The sequence below is a fragment of the Vombatus ursinus genome, unplaced genomic scaffold (assembly GCF_900497805.2).
Source record: "Vombatus ursinus unplaced genomic scaffold, bare-nosed wombat genome assembly UNPS02014786.1, whole genome shotgun sequence".
Classification (NCBI taxonomy): Eukaryota; Metazoa; Chordata; class Mammalia; order Diprotodontia; family Vombatidae; genus Vombatus; species Vombatus ursinus.
In genome coordinates, this window is record NW_020954564.1 from 71,654 (window position 1) to 92,394 (window position 20,741).

The window sequence follows — 20,741 nt, forward strand, 5'->3', positions numbered from 1 at the left end:
AACAAGTCACTTAACCCCAATTGCCTAAAAAAAAAAATTAAAAAAAAAAATTGTTAAAAAAAAAGAGAACAGACCTCTCCTGCAATCTCATAAATATTTTCTTAAATACAAACAGGCAGAGTATAAACAAATTTACTTCAGGGGTATGCAAATTCTGACTCAATATAAATGATTAGCTACTCAAGAGTGGAATGGGATCCCCATTACAGTGTTTCAATAAAGTTGGGATAAACACCTTTTGGCAGTCTTGTGGATGGGATTGCTCCATCAGGTATGGCAGCTGGATTAGATGACCTCTCAGGTTCCTTCTAACTCTTCTTAGAGATTTTATTATTCTATCCAGACTCTTTTAATCTCCGCGGCCTCCCACCCCGCCACCCCGCCCCATTCTGACTTGTTGGCAACACCACAGGAAGTGTGTGTCTGTTTGAGAGGGTAGGGGGTGGGTCTGGGGAAAGAGAAAAAAAAAAAAGATGGAAAGGAGTTCAGATCCATTGAATGTTTCTCATGACAGCTCCAGCAAAGATATGGTATGTAAGCTTTAGGTGATGGCTCCAATAAAGTTTTCTGGAACATCTTGTGAATTTAATTTATCCATCTGGCCTTATCACTCATTGGTATAAATAAAGATTTGCTTAGGCTAGTTTTCTCTCTGTTAGCAACTGAAAGCTAAGAGTTCATGATTAAAACTACCTATCTCTAGAGTCAACCCTACTCTCTTGAAGGAAAGCAAAGGATGGGAAGAGAAAAGTAAGAGAATGAAAAAAGGAAAGCAGCTGAGACAGAGATCCTCATCTCCAATTATGATTTAAGCCGTGGGTCTCTATATTTAAGTATCTTTATTTTCTTGTTTTAAAAAAGAATAGACTGACAGGATACATACACTATGCTGAAAATTATACTGGAAGAATTAAGACCCACATTAATGGCCAACCCGTGCTAAAAGGAAGCAACTATGTGGCTAGATTAGATAAAATCCATTATGGACATCAGAATGGTTTCCTTGCATTAATTACACTGGCTGGAAGTCTTTAAGAGTGAGGCACAGTTAAGAGAGTTGATAGAAATGTGTCCGACATGTCCAGTGGTAAATCACAAAAAGACTCTAGACTTGGGTAGTGAACCGTGCCTCTACCTCCCAGGAAAGGAAAGAGCACACACAAACACAGGAAGCTGTGGTTTAACACTGGAATCTCGTTGAAAACTTGGGAGATACTGGTAAGGTCAAGGGCTGCTCGCTGGGCTTCACTTCCACACCCTGGTATCTTCGGATAGGATTCGCCTTGTGTACCTACAGAGGGCACAAAAGAAAGAAATAGCAATCATCTATTATGGACCTGTCATTCAGTTTCCAACTTTCTTTTGTAACTTAAAGGACAGGCTGGGCTAAAAAAAAAAAAAAAAAAAAAAAGGATTCCACCCCAATTTCAAACTATTTCAGACTAAATCATTCTTGATGTATAAATAGATGACAAGTATGGCACGCTCCCTTTACTAAAAGGGAGTCATTAAATAAACCACAAAGCATTAGAAACTGCAGAAGTATAGCAATAAAATCATCTTGGGAGGGGGCCTAGGGGAAGAAGAATGGGCACTCTGTAGACAACATTGTGCTACATGTTGTAAGAGATAAGTGAAAAAACTTAAGTTATTGTTCCATTCCTCCTAGAGTTCAAAGAATGGTTAGATAAGCGTGACCATGAAATAATAGCAAACAAAACAACACAGTGTATGATTAAGAGATAAATTCAAAAGCAGAGACTCTATGTACTCTAGAATCAATTCCACTAAAATGGTCAAGGGATTTGGAACTACAAAGGACCTTCAAGACCATCTAGGTCAACCCCTTATTTCACGAGTGAAGAAACTGAGGCACAGAGACAGGGAAGATCTCACCCAAATTACACAGGTAATAAGGGGCAGAGCCAAAGTTTGAACTCAGGTCCCAACCCCACATGTGGTCCTCTTTCTGCTATACTACATTATCTCCCTAAATCCATTAAAGTCCTACTAGTAAGATGTAGTAAAGAGACACACAACACAGTAGATAGAGTTCTGGCCTCAGAGTCAGGAGGACCTGAGTTCAAATCCAGCCTCAGACACTTGACACTTACTAGCTGTGTGACGCTGGGCAAGTCACTTAACCTCAACTGCCTCACCAAAAAGCAAAAAAAAAAAAAAAAAAAGACACAAGCTGCTAAAATCTCTCCCAATGAAAGGACTGACAAGACTAAAGATCCATCATCAAGGTAAGAACATGAACCACAACAGGCAGTAAATGAAGGAATGGGCATTCAGAGAAGGTCATAAAGCTTAGACAGGGAAGGCTGATTGCTCAAGCATGCTCAGAAACTGTGGGGCCCACAAGAAGGCAAACTAGAGTCAGGAATAGGGATTTCAGTTCCAGCTCCCACCCTGAACTACCTGTTTGGCCATCCTTGGGCTAATCCTCTAACTTCTCTCCTCCAGACTTGGCTCATTTGTTAGCTCATTGTTATTAAGAGCTTAAAAATCTCTGAAACTACCTAAGCTGTGAGAAAAGCACTTTGTATAGTCCTATAATATGTGAGCTATTATTTCTGGTGCCAAAGCTTCATGAAGAGACAGGATATGAGCTGTGCCTGAGAGTAGCCACATCTCCACCTGCTGCACACAAAGGCAGGAAAGTAGAACTGAAGATGGAACATCCAAAGGAAAAAGAAGGGCAGCCAGGTGGTGTAGTGGAGAGAGCACAGGACCCAGAGTCAGCGAAATCTGAGTTCAAATTCGGCATCAGACACCTTCTAGCTATGTGACCCTGGGCAAACCATTTAGCCCCTATTTGCCTCAGTTCCTCATCTCTAAAACAGGGACACACTACAGAAGGAAATGGTAAACCACTTCAGCATCTTTGCCAAGAAAATCCTATGGACAAAATACACGGGATCCTGTAGAATCAGACACAACTAAACAACAACAAAGGAGAATTCTGGCCTGACGACAGTTATGGGCTCTAGCTGGGAAGTAGAGGGAAAGAGAATTGGATAGTAAGTAATCTAAATGCCAAGACATAGTATTATATTTGTCCTCAGGGATAGTTTTAGTATTTTCAAACACACTGTGCCAATTCTCAGTAAGTAGTAGTAGTAGTAGTAGTAGTGATGACAATATTTTTGTACCACTTGAAAATTTAAAACATGCTTTCCTTGCAATCTCCCTGTTGGTAAACCATATGTCATTATTCCTATTCTACAGGACCTATCTGGAAAGGTGGGGTAGCACAAAGACTCTCCAACAGAAGGGGTACTCTTTTCCCCATCCAGCGCCACCCCAAATCCAACATGGGCTGTTTGACAGTTAATGTAGCTAGAGGAGGAAGGGACTCGTGCCATCTCTCTTTCTTCCACTTAAAGAACAATCAGTTCTCACCATCCACCCTGCCATAGGCCTCTTACGGGCCTCTAGGCCATACCACCAGACTTGTTCCTATCCCTTACAGACCTCAGTACTCCCACCCACTCTCCTGACATATAACCTAAGGATCTCTGGGCCTTGCTAAACGCCTATCCTTGCCTCCTTGGAACTCCATGAAAGCAGGGACTATCTCAATTTTTATACCCAGAGCTTAGCACAATGCTTGGAGAATTGTGTTGAGTGGACTTGGAGTACAGGCTTAATGAATGCTTTTTCATTCATTTCCAGATAAAAAAACTGGAGTCCTAAGAGGTTAAGTAATTTGCTCAGGGTCACCAAGACTCAAGTCTCATAATTCTAAAAGCAATGGAGAGAGCTCACTACACCACAGATGAGGAACAGAACCAGTTAACACCAGGAGAACCAGACAAATCAGCTGATGCAAAAAAATATGATAATCTTACTCAGAAATAAAAATTTTTATCTCACTTTATTAAAAAACGCACTGTATCAACTGATGCAGGTTAGTCCTCTGAGGTATTCTTAAAATCCTGTCCTTCCAGTGCTCAAAGGCAAGTATCGTGTGACTTGTTGAAATCAAAGACTCCCTTGTTTGCTCTGAAACATGTGTCAGAGTGACCCAACAAATGAATGGCCGAGCAGAGCACTGTGACCTGAGGCTCCCCTCACAAGACATCTACTCCGTTACCAATTCTTGTCGCAGTTTTGCGAGTTCTTCCTTCTTCTGCTCCTCTTCCCGCTGCCTGGCCTCCTCGAGTTTCTGGGCTTTCTGCGCTTCAACCTCAGCCATCTGTTTCTCAAATTCCTGCCGTTCTCTGGCTCTCCTCTCTGTTGCCAGCTGAAAAGGTTCCTGAACTATGGAACCAGAAAGGTCCTCTGAGTATAGAGACAGACAAGGAGAAGCTTTATAGAACTAGACAAAATCATAAGCAAATTTGTACGGGAAAAGACATGACAAGAATATTAAGAGACACACTGAAAAGAAAACTAATAAAAGGAGCCTGGTACTCAGACTTTAAAATATATGACAGAGATTATCAAAACCGGTACTAGGCAAAAAAATAAGATACAGATCAATGGAACTGAATGGATATACAAAACATATAGCCAAATATATACACAAAAGATTAGCAATTGATAAACTTCTATAGTAACTGGGAAAAGGATTCATTATTTAACATTAACATTTTATATTAACATTTAACATTATTTAACAAATGTACTTGGGAAAATGGCTGTCAGTTTGGCGGAAAAGCAATTTAGATCCACATCTTACATCAAATAACGTCTGTGAGTTCCAGCAGAATGAGATACAAACATAAAAAAAGAATTCTAAGAAAATGGAATTTAATATTGATCTCAATTGTGGAAAGCAGACAAATTTAATTCAAGTCAACAAATAAAAGAAATTAATGGAGACAGGACAGATTGTTTGACTATGATGAAAGATTTATAAATTTTCTATATAACTAAAAACAAGTAAAAGAAAAATAACAGCTTGGGAAAAATAGTTATAGCAAATATGACACAAAAACTTGATTAGATATTTTCAACCTCTTAATAGAAACTGTTAAAAAGTCAGTAACACATAGTTTTCAAAAGAGGCAGAAACTGTTAATAACCACTTGAAAAAATGCTTAACTTTACTAATAACCAAAAAGATATAAATCAACATAACTTTTATGTATCATCTGGCACCCATCAAATTGGTAAAAACAGATAAAAGCAACTAAACTCAATATTGGAAGGACTGTGGCAAAACAGGAACGATCATTCATTGCCAGTGGAATTAAAAACTGGTATAATCTTTCCAGAGAGCAAAATAAGAGGAGGTAATTAAGGTTACAAAAAATAAGTATACCTTTCAACCTAATAATTTCTTTGTTAGGAAAGTACTTTATAAATATCATCAAAACAAACAAAAAAAGTTGTCTGTACGGGGCAGCTAGGTGGCACAGTGGATAGAGCACTGGCCCCGGAGTCAGGAGGACCTGAGTTCAAATTTGGCCTCAGACACATGACACACTAGCTGTCTGACTCTAGGCAAGTCACTTAACCCCAATAGCCTCACAACGACAACAACAACAACAACAAAAAGTTGTCTGTTGCAAAGATTTTCACAGAAGCATTATATGAAATTGCAAAAGACTAAAAACAATCTAATTGTCATCATTAGTTAAGTAAATTGTGGCATACTCATGCAATGAAATGTTATAAAGCAATGATGATGAACAAAGATGAAAAGTACAAAGAAACCTAGAAAAATTTACAAAATAATACAAAGTAAAAAGCAGAACCTGACAACTGGATTATGCACTAATTATATCATCTGTGTAAAAGTGAATGTGAATGAATAGAGAATACTGATGCAGACTGAGAGGAAAAACTGAAAGTTTTGATGCTTTTAATAACTATCTACATTTAAGTCTATACTGATATCCAACAGTCTAATAAAAGAGTAAATAACAGCACTTACCTCACAAGGTTGTTGTGAGGATCAAATGAAATAATGTATGTCAAATATAATATAAATGAGTAACTACTTTTTGGCTATGGACTTTTACTGCACCATGAGCTGGAGAACATTTATCCATTTGGACTTAGAAGGGCTCACAACTGCAGGAAAATGCCATTAAGCTGAGCTTGAATGCACAGAGATGGTGGCAAGTCCTCCTTCCCTCAGAGGACAGAATTGCTTTCTAGAAAGAAGGGGTGATTTTGTGCATACAGAGCCCTCCCTGATGGCACAAAAGGAACAGTTTCATTTTTTTCTGCATTTGAAAATACCTGGACAGAATGATTATCCATTGAAGCCTGTGAAATGGTTGGTAAGGGTTGGCCTTCCCAGTGAGGACCAGAAACATTTTTATATGTTTGATCTCTAAAATTTTATATAATTGCTTATGTCAAAATTGCTTTGTCTACCAACTAAAGAGCAAAAACCACAAAAACAATTTTTAATAATGTAAGGTTTACTTCTAGATTCTCTGCCATTTGATAAGCTTGCAATTTTACAAAGTACACAAAATTCATATCTATAGCAATAACTTGATTTGTAAGGGTATTCAAAGAATGAATATTTCAGCCCAAAATTGTCAAAAAATTTTCTTAAATAGGTTTTTGCATTTTTATGCCTTATGAAATATGGTATACTAGAGATGAGAGCAGGTAGATGGCACAATGGATAGAGTGTTGGGCCTGGAGTCAGGAGGACCTGAGTTCAAAACCAGCCATATACATTTACTAGTTGTGTGACCCTGGGCAAGTCATTCAACCCTGTTTCCCTCAGTTTCCTCTCTGTAAAATGTAAAATGAGTTGGAGAAGGAAATGGAAAACCTCTGCAGTATCTTTGCCAAGAAAGCCCCAAATGGGGTCATGAAGAGTCAGACATGACTGAAAAATGACTAAACAACTGTGAGGGACTGTCTATGTTGGCAGCTACCAGGTGGGCGTTGTGGCAAGATTGGGGTAGAATCTGGGTATTTGGAAGTGGAAGCAGGGGCTGTGGTAGGCGGAGTCGTGGTGAACTGGGATGGGCTGGGTACGGAGAAGCCCTGAGGCAGTGGGCAGTGCTATGTGAGATAAGCTGGGTGCAAGGAAGTAGCCAGAGCTTGTGCTCCTGAGGCAAGGGGCGGTGCCACGTGGGAGTGGGACAGCAGAAGACGAGTTCCCTTTGCTTAGAAGGGGAAATCCGAACCACTGGGTAGAAGTCGGAGGTACTCCCAATGCAGCCCCCAGGGCGCATTCTGAGGGGGTTGGGCCTCCATCTGGTAAGCTTGTTGAGGGGCCCTCGAGGGGCCCCTTTCCCCGTTTCTGACTTTGGCTTGCGGCACTCCTTAGCATAATGGCCGGATTTGTTACAATTGTAACAAATTACCTTAGGGCAGGCTCCACCAGGTTTCCGGCGGCACTGCGCCTTAAAATGACCGGCTTTTCCGCATTGATAACACAATCTAGTCTGTTTTGTTTTCAGCACCTCTGATAGCCCTTTTGAAAAAGCCCGCAGCGAGGGCGTCCATTTGAAAGGCACTGGACCCCACATGTTCACATCTCTTTATCATTTCCTCTAGGCCAGCATCATTATCTAATGTAAGCATAGCCTTCTGGCAATTTGCATTGGCACTGTCCCGTGCTAGCCTCTGTATAATGAGGCTTGCGGCTTCTCCCCTGCCCACGGATCTCTCAATAGCCGCCTGTAGGCGGCCACAAAATCCAGGAAGGGTTCATCAGGACCTTGTTTAATCTGGGTCATGGAGGGTCTTTGTTTCCCCGAAGCCTGAATCCTGCCAAAAGCCCGTAGGGCACATTGGGAAACAGCTGCAAACACTGTATTTAGTGTCTCTTTCAACTCCTTAAATTTCTTCCATTCTAAAGGCGCCCAGGTCCTCCCTCCATCGGATAAGTGTGGGGGAGGGGGCTGCCCCTCCGCGTGGCTTTCCTTGCTACGGCTTCCTGCTCTCTCTTTGCTCCTACTCTCCCGCTCCTGCCCTCCTGCCCGGCCTTGCTTTCTTTTCTCTTGCTTATTTTCCCATTCCCTGTTTCCAGTATCCTCTGTCTCACTCCCTGAGTCTGTCTCACTCCTTGATTCTTCCTCACTACTGATTTTCGCTTCTTTCACTCTTTTATATACTTCTTTCCCTTGCACCTCCCGATCCGGGACCTTAACAAACAATTGTCCCATCTTTCTTCTTTCACCCTATCGGCTACGGGTCTCGTCTCTCTTCCCGCGACCAGACCAGCTGATCCACGGGGCCTCTGGCCTATTTCCTCCGCCCCACGTTGGGCGCCACTTGTACCGGCCGCGCCGACCTTATGCCAGCCGCGCCGAACACTCCTCCTATAAGGAGCAGGCTGCCAGAGTCATACTCACTCATCAGTCTTTGGTCCTCAACCAGATAAACACACAGAGACGAGCCATCGGGAGGCGCCAACACCAGAGCTTTATTCAGAGGCCATCACAGCAAGGCCAAGCAGGAAGGCCAGAGCAACAGAGCAGGAGCCAAGAGAGCGCGTGATCTGACCACGCTCGTTCCTTAAGTACCTCTAAGCCCCTCCTCCCCAGCCCGCTTACTAGCCAGTGATTGTAGGGTCAGATACCGGAAGGGGCTGTCTGAGTTTAGCACACCAAGGGAGAGGGAGTGACGTAGGAGGCTAGGACCGGATACAGGAAGGAGGCGTCTGGGATTAGTGCATAGACAGAGTACGTGATCTAGGAAGTCAGAAAGGACACAGGAAGGAGGCGTCTGGGGTCAGTGCTACACAAAGGGACCCAGGAAGTCAGGAAGGTCAAAGGAAGGAGGAGTCTGGGGTTGACGTTGCATTTAGGGAGGGGACTAAGCAAAGGGAACTCGTCCTCTGCCGTCCCACTCCCACGTGGCACCGCCCCTTGCCTCAGGAGCACAAGCTCCAGCTACTTCCTTGCACCCAGCTCATCTCACATAGCACTACCCACTGCCTCAGGGCTTCTCCGTACCCAGCCCATCCCAGTTCACCACGACTCCGCCTACCACAGCCCCTGCCTCCACTTCCAAATACCCAGATTCTACCCCAATCTTGCCACAACGCCCACCTGGTAGCTGCCAACATAGACGGTCCCTCACAAACAACAACAAATACTAGAGATCATTTTATCTCTGTAAGACTGGACTGCTTCATAATGCTTCAGGTCATCTTTTCAAACAGGTATTATTGTGCAGTATCATAGATATAGAAGATTGGGTTAAATGTGAGTAGACATCAAAACATTCCCTTAAAGTTTAAAAAAAAAATCTTAAATTCATGATATCAACTGGTTTTCTCATCTGCTGCTTCTTACTAATAAAAAAACAAGCAAGGGGAAAAAGGAAGAAAAAAATAGATAGGAGAATATTAGTACAACTAAAAAGCCAAAAGCTGAACTTAGAAAACACGGTTTTTTCTAGGTCTCACTAGAATTTAGGGTTGGAAGAAGGCTTAGAGATCATCTAGTTTAACCTGCTCCATCTACAATTAAGGACACTAAGATCCAGAGAACTTAAGTGACTTGGGCAAGTCACCAGAAGAAGCAGAGGCAGGATCTGAACCTAGGTCTTTAGACTCCAAACCCCATACTCTACTACATTATGCTGTCTGACAACAGCAATTTTAAGTCACGGACAGACAAAACAATGGTTAGCTGCAGATGTGCAACTGACCTGAGAAATTCAGTGCCATACAATGCCTAATTATGTGTAAAGATGAAAGTTTAAAAATGCCACAGAACCATAATCACAGGGCCCTTGGGTAAAAGGAGGAGTTGGCCCTTAGTGCCTAGGGATCCCAAGTACCAGGCCAGTGCTCAAAGAGAGCACCACCTACACCACAATTCCATCAAAGCAATTTCTAACAATATTTTGTATGGGAAATGTCCTGAAGACCTAATCCTGGAAGAAGAGACCTGGCTTTTATTGCCCTCACCTATCCAATACTCTACAGCTGCGAACACTTGCACTTCCTGTTGAAGTGCCAGCCGCACCTACCCAAGCTCTTCTGCCTCTCTGAACAGAACCCAGCCTCCATGTTCCCTTGAGGGCAAAGGAAGAAATTTCCCCTTTCTCCAAAAAGGCCTGTTCTTTAGTGGCACAACTGACTGAGTTGAACCACAAAGTCTCAGCAGTTTCCTCTGCCCTGGGAGTCTCACTGCAACTTCTTCAATCACCAACCCAAGTACTTTGGAAGTAGACACAATAATCCCACCTGATGTTGGTTTTTTTTCTTTTTTGGGAACAAAGGGCTCCTGATGGATGACGGTGTTTGGACGAGCTTTGAAGCAAGCTGCTTCTTTCTGCTGCTTTAAATCTTCTTCAAGCTTTAGAAAACAAAGAGGAAAAAAAGTCAACCATACACTGAGATGACACATTTCTCCAGGTCACTACTCCTCTTACACTAAGGGGAGATTACAGAAGCCTGATTTAAACACATATAGACAATCAGCAACTTAAATATACTAATCACAAAACAATAATCACCCAAACTAGACATTCTGCCAGAAAACACCACCAGTGAGGGGGATTCAGCTGGTTCTTGGGAAGTAGAATTCTGGTGCAGGGGAGGGAATTTCCTACAAACAGGGATCAGGTCATAGTTTCCTTTAGACAGGGGCTCTAAATAATCAGCGAAAACAATGGGAGATTTAGAGTTTCTGAGATTTTTTTCCCCCAGATAAGCTAAGGACTCAGCTCTCAAATAAGGCAACATTTAGTTGACAACTGATTCACCATGTTCATGTTATCTACTATCTAACAAAGTTACTTAAAGTACATTCTCCTGAGAAAGCCTTCCTACCATCCATATTCTGTTTGTCAATGCACCAATATAATAGAATACAATGACCAGGTTTACAGAGTTCCAGAATGTGAAATAAATCAGTCTAACAAATTGATTAGTTAAGTTCTTAAAGATATTCCCCCCTTTAAGGAAATCTAGTAAATGGTGACATGTCCCAGGTAAATGCTGAGAGTGCTACTCTCTGAAATATAATCCTTATGTCAGACAGACAGACAGACAGACTTCCAGTGCAATGGGTCCATCTGTTCTTAGTAACTTCCCCACTGCTCTCCCTCTGTCCTCACCTGCTGCTTCCAAGTCTGAGCCTTAAGAGCTCCTCTCTCATCTGTCTGCAGGTGGAAAGGTTCAAGCTGGGTTAGAGTCTTCACCTTCTTCTCTGGTAGGCTAATAGTATCAAACTGAGGCAGAGGCTGTGCCTTGAATTTAGGAACCTGATCCTAAAATAAAAAAATAGGACGAAAATAAGTGAGTATGAAACATGATTTACTGCATGCTATAGACGGTGCCTCAGAGCTACAATCTCAGATATGCCTAGTCAAATTGATCAAGAATTGGTTGTCATCCGTGATTACTACTGACAGTAATATGACCAGCTCAAACTATAACACCCAATTTCTTCTTAACACACACAGAGACAGACCAGTGGGGCCTTCTAGGGGATTCATGTGTTGCCCCAGGACATCAGAGGAGATTCTTCTCTCTTAGGCCAAGGCTCTGACCCAGAAACAAGAACACAAACTTCCCAACACAGCCACGTCCAGGCTGAACACTGGAGGAGGGGCAGACTTTCTTGAGGTACCAAATCTTCTCTCTTTGATCTAACCCTGTATATACACAAAGTCCTCATTCTACATTGATTCCTCAGCCAAGGTGGGAAGCAGATGGTCAGATCAGCACCAGAAACCTCTGCCATTGAGTACTGAATACTAGTTTCTAAATGAAAACATAGATGTGTCCAAAGGCAGTTATTTCCAACATGCCACATCTATACCTCTGATTCCTAAGCTTCTCCTGCTACTTAACAATCCCAGTGACCAAGAGAATCTCAGGGTACAGACAGCTCTCACTTAATCTAAGTGCACCATTCCACAGACCTCCCCAGCTGTTCCCTCAAGGGGCTCTGTGTGGCAGAGCCCCCTTGGCATGGGGCTGCCCAGTCCTGGAACCCTTCAGTGAGGAGGAGCCTGTCAGGAACCAGAGCCTGTGCAGATGCAGGGTCCTGTCACCGCCCACAGGGAAGTCAAATTTGTATAGCAGGAGAACTGTGGAAGAGCCCAGAGAAGGGAAGCCAAGTCAAGATGTCACAGCGATAAGGTCCAGTACATGGATTCCTAACCTTTTCTGTGTTGTGGACTGGTCAGTCTGATAAAGCCTGTGGACCCGCTCTCAGAATGTTTTTAAATGAATAAATAAACAAACAGGATTACAAAATCTATGTTTTAATTCAACAAGCACTAATTAAGTGTCTAATATTTGTCATGCTAGGCCATCAGACAACAAAAAACAAAAACAGTCCCTTCCCTCAAGGAATGTATATTGTTAGTAATTCACAGATTCTGTGGGTTTTAAAAGGACTTGGGATGATCTGTTCTTTCTATACCCATAATTAAGTTCTGGTTAGTTCCCAGTGGCATTCACCCCCAAGAACTCGAGAATGATCACAACAGCAAGGATAATCAACAAAGTTCATCAAGCTGAGAGATGCCTTCATGACACAATAAGGGGACCAGGCTTTAAGGAGGCTTTTGGAAGTCACAGCAACCCACTTTATGTCTCTGGGCACCTGCCTGTAAAATGAGAAGTTCTCATTGTGGATGAGGTTAGATGGCTCTTCTCTAATGCACAAGTTCTAAGGTATTGACAAAAGAAAAATGCTTGGAAACTGTAGAATGCTGTCTTCAGCTTGTGATATAAAGAAAAGCTTCCTAACAATCAGAGCTGTCCAAAAGGAGAATAGACTACCTTGGTAAACAGTGATACATTCCTCCTCCCCCTTTCCCCATCCCTATCACTGATGATGTTCAAGGGGGAGTTAAACAAGTTTGGTTAGAAATATTGTAGAGTTTATTAGACATCTGTTCTCGTACCAGCGGGACTAGATAACCAACCTATCAAATCCCTTCTAATTTTGGGATTCTGTGGCTCAAAGGTAAAACAATCTAGTCCTTTACTCCCTGTAGGAATCATCTCTACATCTCATCAGGTCTTCATTGAGTCTTCCCGCCCCACCTCCTTGCCCAAGTTGACAGAGAATTCGCCAGCTGTTCCAGCAGCCCATTCCATTAATAGACAGCTCTAATTGTGAAGAAATTCTTACTTACATTTAGCGAATCTGCTCAGTATAACTTTTACCCATTAGTCCCAGTTCCCCCAAGATACTTTCTTCCAAATAATGACACTTCTTATGTTTGAAAGATGTGATTATCTCCCCTTGCTCTCAAGCCATCTCTTCTCTACACTTCCCTAGTTACCTAAACCAAACTTTGGATATATCCCCTGATATATCACCATCTTAGTGGCACTAGTTTGTAACCACCCCTCCTAAAATGTGGTGCCCAAAAGAGTATACAAAATATTCCAAATCTCATCTAACCAGCACAAAATAGAGTGGAACTCATTCTGGATACCACACATTGAGCGTAAGATCTCATTGGCTTTTCTTGGTAGTTGCATCACACCATTGGCCCACATGCTTCAGGACTGAATGCAATCAGAAAAAGGAAAACACTTAGGCTGTAACAATTAAAAGCTAATACTTCCACCTTTAACAGGCTCACTGTATTCATCATTCAGTCTCAGTGCAAAAATACAAACAGCTACCTCTCCTTTTTGTAGCTCTTTTACTTTCTTCTCTTTTTGTAACTGCCGCTCTTTGTCCCGGGAATCAAAGGAGAAGGGGCAAACCTCCACAGTTCTCTGCTCTGGTATTCGAGGCTTAAAGGGCACCCCATAGTGTGGCATGGGGTGAGACTTGATCACTGTTGGTTCTTCTTCTTCCTAAGAGGGAAAAGTCCAATCACAAATAGAGCTCCTCCACATCAAGAACTGTGAATGCTAAAGATGGGGGGTTAGGCCTAAGGATACTGTCCCTACCACTAACTAGCTACATAATATAATCACAGGCAAGGCAATCACCCTCTCCTGGCCCTTTGTCTCATGCAGCAAATGGGAACAACACCTATCCTGCTAAGAGAGAATTTATATAAAAGAACTTTGAAAAGCTCAGAGAGCTATAAAAACTCCCAGACTGTATAGTTTCTGAGTGGAATAAAAGCATTCCATTAAAGGAGCACTAAAGTTACTTACATCTGAACACAGACAGGAAACATCACAATCTTATTTTGGATCCTACTGCCTACTATTTTCCAATTCAGCTCACTGTGATAAGAAGCACACCTTCATTTCACTGTCAAACCTTATGAGAGTGGATTTTTGGGGTACACAGGAGCATACATTTAGAGCTGGAAGGAGCCTTGGAGACTATTCAATCCAACCCCCTCATTTTACCAATGAGGACAGTGAGGCCCACAGAGGTTCAGTGACTTGCCCTAGATCACTCTGCTAATAAAGGTCTGACACAAGACTTGAATCCTGGGCTTCCTGACTTCACGTCCAAGGCCCTATCCACTATGCCATGCTCCCTCTTCCAAAACAAGACTGAGAACGTATAAATGGCTTTGGTTCAGAGTTAACAAGTATTTTAGTTACAAACGTGCCTAAAAAAAAACCTTATGTTAGATACCTGCTATAAAATTACCCTATCCATACAGATATTTATAGACAATTTAGGAGAGGAAACAAGAAACTAGCCTGATCAATGACAGTTTACACATACTGACTTCATGAAACTTTGCCACACAGTGCATCTGTTGGAACTAAGACCCTTGGGGCAGAAAGAGATCAGACAGATGACACCCCTTTATGTGACTTGTAAGAGTCCACTGCAGCTTGGTAACAGTCTGTGTATACTCCAAAATAGGGGTTAGAAACCTAGAACATCATGTACCAAAGACAGCATAATGGCCAATTTCAGGGGCTAATCTCTACTGCCACATCTCTCTAAGGGCCTGAGTTGTAAACTGATCCATTGTGTACAGTGCCCTCAACTCTGCTCTCAAGAGCTGTTGAGGCTACGTACATAAAGAGCTGAGCACATACCTATACTCACAATAACACCCCTCTGCATAGCAAACCAGGGGCTAGAATCTCTGAACTCACTTCTGATAAGTCAATTCTAGACAATGGTAAATTCTGAACTCTAACAACTGTAGGAAGGGTATATATTTGAAGAGAAAAAGTCAGTGAATTGAATCCCTGCCCACCCCCTCCCCAAATCACCTCATCTTCTCTGGTGAGTACACGGACTCTGTTCTTCAGGGCAAAGGCAGGAGATCTGGGGATTGTGGTAGGGAGCTTTTTCTTCTCCGGAATACCCTGGGAAGAAGGAGAAAGGGTGCATTAGCTGAGAAGCCAAGTCTACCACAAGGTCTCCCAGGAGAACAAAGACTGTGCCCTGAAGCTTACATACCAGCTGCTTGCCTTCCTAAGTACCTACCCAGAGAACATTCATTGACATTCAGTTTCTACAGAGTTAAATGACTCTTTCAACACTTAATACACACAAGATAATCAGTCTCATTATTTTACTGACACACTTAGTTCATTCATCCATTGTATTCACCAGCCATGGCTCATAAGTACTTTGTAACCACATCCAGGAGAAAAAACAAAAATCAACCTCACCATTTAGAATTTCAAAAAAAACAAAAAAACAAAAAACAAAAAACCAAGTCATAGACTTTATTCTTTGTTTCAAGGGAAGGTTCTTGGGAGGTAAGGAGAACTAATCTAAAAACAAAAGGCACCAGGAAAACTTTAAAAAGTTTTTTTTTATAAAAAGTATCACTGGACCTGAAGACAATTCCAAGAGGGGTTCCTAAAACGATTTTGAGCAAAAGCAACATTGATGAAATAAAAGGTGCAGGAGACAGAAGGCTGTACTTGGAAGTTTACCACAATGGAAAATTGAGGGTCGAATTCCACCTTAAGGGGAGTATGGCGGGAAAGTGCCAAAAAGCGTAGGCATTCAAGATGATGACTGAATGGCAAAACATTTTTTATACTTAAAATGTCCTGATGTATTTCTTTATACCATTCCCTCCGGGGTAGCTAAGTGGCGCAGTGGATAGAGCACCAGCCTTGAAGTTAGAAGGACCTGAGTTCAAATCCATACTTACTAGCTGTGTGACCCTGGGCAAGTCACTTATCCCTGACTGCCTCAAAAAAAAAAAAAAAAAGATACTATTCCTTCCCTCCTAAATAGTAGAGTCTCTCATCAAGACTAATACAAAGTATATAAAATAACTTTGAGGGAGACTTCTGGAAAAGTGTCATTACTCTTCCCAGAGAAAGCCTACAAATACTAGATAGACCATATTGAAAATAAGAGGGGCTAACAAGGAGCTACCGTATGGAATTAGACAAAAATTGTAAAATCTTTTATTTAGAGCAGAGGTTCTTAACTTTTTTTGTGTTGTAGACTTTCCCCTCTGGCAGTCTGGTAAAGCCTAAGGACCCCTTCTTAGAATGTCTTTAAAAGCATAAAACAAAATATGTGCAATTTCAAAAGAAATAAATCGTATTAAAACAGCTTTTACTAAATTAATTTATGGAATATTATTTAATTATTAATTTAATATGTGCTAGTAATACTTTTTTTTAAAGTTCATGGACCACAAGAACCGATTTAGAACAAAACATCAATAATAATAGTAATAATGATGACAATGGTCAAGAGAAATAACGAAAAAAAGTAGTAAGGAAGGTGGAAAGTAGTATTATTAGATCTCAAACCAATTTCAAAAAGGAGTAATCAAAACTACTTGGTACTATATGAACTCATGCATACTGAAGTAAAGAGAACCAAGAAAATAATATGCATAATAACTACAAAAAAAAAGAAATGCAAAGAACTAAAAAATCTGAATGCTGAGTGATTATAATGACTAAGTTTGAGTCCAAAGAATCTAGTCAATTCTCTCCTTTTACTGAGGAGAGTTATGAGAAAGCACCATGCCTTTCTTTCAGTGGTGAGAGACTATCAATGTGGAACACTAAATATACTGTTGGACTCAGTTTTGCTGGGCTGTTTTTTTTTTCTCTTTTTCTTTTACTTTTTTTTTGGTCTATGGTACCTTTTTTAAAATTTTAATTAATTTAGTTTTAGTTTTCAACAATCACTTCCATAAGTTTTTCAGTTTTAAATTTTCTCCCCCTCCCTCCCCAAGACGGCATGCAATCTGATATAGGCTCTATATATACATTCCCATTAAACATATTTTCACATTAATCATATTGTAAAGAAGAATTAGAACCAACAGGAGGAACCACAAGAAAGAAGAAACAAAACAGAAGGAAAAAAATCTCTTTTTTATTCTTAGTTATAAGGGATGGCTTTCTGGGTGAGAGAGAGAGAAGAAATAAATAGCCTGTGAAATAAGCTATTTGGTACTGCTTAAAAAGACTACCAATCACCCAACAAACATTGTATGTACTAGGCAAAGGAGACACAGGGACAAAAGAGAAACCGTTTCCGGAACCTTACAATCTATACAAGCGACACAACATGTATATACAACTATATAAAACTAGGTAAAAGATAATGAGGAGAGGGAGAAGGCACCAGTAGCCAGAGGGACTGGAAGACTCCACACAGGAGATGAAGCTTGAGCAGAGCCTTGAAGAAAACTAGGGATTCAGAGAGACAGAGGAGAGGAGGAAGTGCATTCCAGGTACGGGGGACAGATAGCAGCAAGGAAATGGAATGTCGTGTGTGGGCAAAACTAAGACCAGTCCAGACTCAGATATCATGAATTGAAGGCATTTTCAACTTCATCATCCCAGGGCCCCAACTCTTTCAACTTCAGCTGTGTCTTCAACTACGAGTCTAAGTTTGTTTATTTTTTTTTTTGTGACCTTAAAGTGCTATTCCTCTCTACCCTTAAAGTGCTATTCCTCTCTACTTAAAATTTCATTTCCTCTGGGCTTGGGGAATGAGCTAGAGGTAAAAAGTTGTAAAGAAGGAATGGGAGAGCAAGAAATGCTGAAAAGCCTTGAAGGTAAGAAAATGAAATTTGAACTTGATTCTGAAATCTCATGGCACTATATGGGCAGACACGTAGTATCAGTGAAGGGAGGGGATAATTTTAGCAGAGGCATTTTGAAACTGAATTGAGGAGTCAGATGTAGGAAGACCAGGGCTAGCAGGCACATACTTGCATACCTTCCTGAGGTAAGGTTTGCTTCATGTCTCCCTCCACCCCTTTTAAAAAAAGTTCATTTTTTTAGTCCATGGCTCATTTTTTAGCTTAATACAGAGCTATCCAGGATCATGCTAGTGAGAATACTCCATCTTAACAGCCCATGTTAGTCATCTGTCCATTTGGACCCCCTTGCTCTCAACTCCAGAATGGACCTGGTTATATGAAACTTATCTGATCAACAAATGTGTTCACAGAGGGCAGGCCTCTGTAAAAGGCTTTGAGCTTGTACCTTAGGCTAACTGGCTACAAGAAACACAAAGAAGTATTAAGAACAGGTATTCTATCTTTAAGAAGTTTATAATCTACTGGAAAGGTATGTAAAGATATAAATAAAACATATCCTCTATCCCATATACATTTTCCTGAAAACCATATATCTGAAAGGCATCTCTTTCCATTTTCCTTTAGTTTTTTTTAGTATTTTATTTTATATTTAGGCTGCTTACCCATTTGGGGCTTGCTTATTTTGGTATATGGTATAAAATGTTCAGATCATAAGCTTATTGTAAAAGTTAGACTTAAACTGGAAAAAGTAATGAAAACCATCAGACTATGTAGGTCTGAGCTAGAGAATATCCCTTATGAATATGTGGTAGTTGGATTAGAAAAGGTCAGTTTACTGGGTCTAGTGTTTCTGGAAAATAGGACAATTCAAAAGGACAACTTCAGAGGACCCCGTAACAACAAGACAGTAGTTGCTAGAAAGCTAAGAGATTTGGTAGGGAAAACAAAAGGATACCAAAGCTGTCGAGGCCTTATGCAATCTAGTCAATTCTCTCATTTTACTGAGGAGGCAAGAGACCCCAAAAGAAGAAATGATGTACTCAAGGTCACACAGCCAGAACTAAAACCCAAGCCTCCTGATTCCCAGTCTACCTGCATTCATCAAGACTAGAATATACACACTGAAGATCATATACAGAAATTTGGACAAGTACAGAGAATCAAAGTAAGATCATTGCACAGCCTCATGTGCACATGCTTGAAAGAGGTCTGACAAGGCAAAAGCAAAACCAGACCTAATTAAAAGTGATAATCAGGGAAACCACATTTTGCTAAAAGGTACCACTAACAATGAAGTAATATCAAAAATTTTACAGTAAGTTTCTCTGACTAAGGCCTCATTTCTCAAATACATAGAGAATACAGAACTAAGGTCAAAATTTACAAAAACAGGAGCCATTCTCCACTTGATAAATGGCCAAAGGATATAAACAGGCAGTTTTCAGAAGAAGAAGTCAAAGCTATCTATAGTCATATGAAAAAATGCTATAAATAACTACCGATTAGAGAAATTCAAATTAAAATAATTCTGAGGTACTACCTCAACCAATCTGAAATAACAAATGCCGGAGTAGATGAGGGGAAAATATGTACACCAGGCCTGCACAACCTGCAGTCTGAGGGCTGACTGCAGCACACCAAAGGATCTCTACTATATGCAAAGGATGTCATCCTCTATGTTTCTACGAGCCACCAGAAATCCTTTGGTGGACCGCAAGTTGTGCAGGCCTGATGTACACTAATGAATTGTTGGTCGAGTAGCAAACTGGTTCAACTATTCTGGAAAACAATTTGGAACTATGCTCAAAGACCTATAAAACTATGCATACCCTTTGACTCAGCACTATCACTACTTGGTCTGTATCTCAAAGAAAAAGGAAAAGGACAAGGACCTAGATGTACAAAAATATATACAGTAGCTCTTTTTGTGGTGGCAAAGACTGGAAATTGACGGGATGCTCATCAGTTGGGGAATGACTGAACAAGTTATGGCAAATGATTACAATAGAATACTATCGTGCCCTAAGAAATGACAAAGTAGGGGGTGGTTTCAGAAAAACATGGCAAAACCTATATGTACTGATGCAAAGTGAAGTGAGAAGAACTAGGATACCATTGTGCACATAACAGCAATGTTGTAATGATGATTGACTGTGAAAGACCTGACTACTCTGATCAATACAATGATCGAGGACAATTCCAAATGATGAAAAATGTTATCCATCTCCAGACAGAAAAGTGATGAACTCTGAGGGCAAATTAAAATGTAATTTCCTCACTTTCTACATTTTTCTTGCTTTTTTGTAAAAACATGGCTAATATGGAAATATGTTTTGCATGATTTCACATGTATTATGGACATAATATTACTTGCCTTCTCAGTGGGTGGGGGAGGGGTAGTATGGTGGGAGAGAATTTGGAACTCAAAATTTTAAAAGAATGTTAAAAAATAAACAATAAATTTACCAAAAAAAGAAAAAAAAACAGTCTGAGATAACAAATGCCTTAGAAGCCAGTACAATCAACAAAACTATGAATCCATTAGAAAGTGTTTGTTTTTTCAGTTCCACAAGAACAGTTAGGACTTGAGGAAAGAAGGCAGCACCTTGGATAGATCCTAGAAGTTGGGAGTCAGTAAAAACTAAGTGTGAATCTCAGCTCCGATACATACAAACTACGAAACCACAGAGAAGTCATTTAACCTCATGTAGCCTCAGTTTCCCCATCTATAGAATGGAGCTAATAATAGCAACTATTTCACATGTTTGTTGCAATGATCAAATGAGGTAATATATGTAAAACATTTTTCGAGACCTTTAAGAGAAGTAAAAATGCTGGCTATAATAATTATGATTTAAGAATTATTATAATATACTAATGTGGTTTTGTTATATATTTACAACATAATTATAAAT

At 40.7% G+C, this 20,741-nt stretch overlaps 1 protein-coding gene across 11 annotated transcripts in view; it reads right to left on the bottom strand.

Moving 5' to 3' along the window:
• Nucleotides 1-820: 820 nt before the first annotated feature.
• The window catches only part of LOC114047173 (targeting protein for Xklp2-like), a 64,238-nt gene continuing 44,317 nt past the window's right edge, over nt 821-20,741 (bottom strand). For 9 of the 11 annotated variants that reach the window (XM_027867961.1, XM_027867955.1, XM_027867956.1 and 6 more), the window contains 6 exons: nt 15,059-15,154; nt 13,541-13,717; nt 11,005-11,157; nt 10,130-10,241; nt 4,103-4,290; nt 1,092-1,291 (listed from right to left, as the gene is read on the bottom strand). In XM_027867961.1, coding sequence (XP_027723762.1) covers nt 1,181-1,291; nt 4,103-4,290; nt 10,130-10,241; nt 11,005-11,157; nt 13,541-13,717; nt 15,059-15,154 — 837 coding nt within the window. In that variant the 3' untranslated portion in view covers nt 1,092-1,180. Of the gene's footprint in view, nt 1,292-4,102; nt 4,291-10,129; nt 10,242-11,004; nt 11,158-13,540; nt 13,718-15,058; nt 15,155-20,741 lie in introns of all 11 variants that reach the window. The other 2 variants (XM_027867962.1, XM_027867963.1) reach the window with 2 other exon arrangements.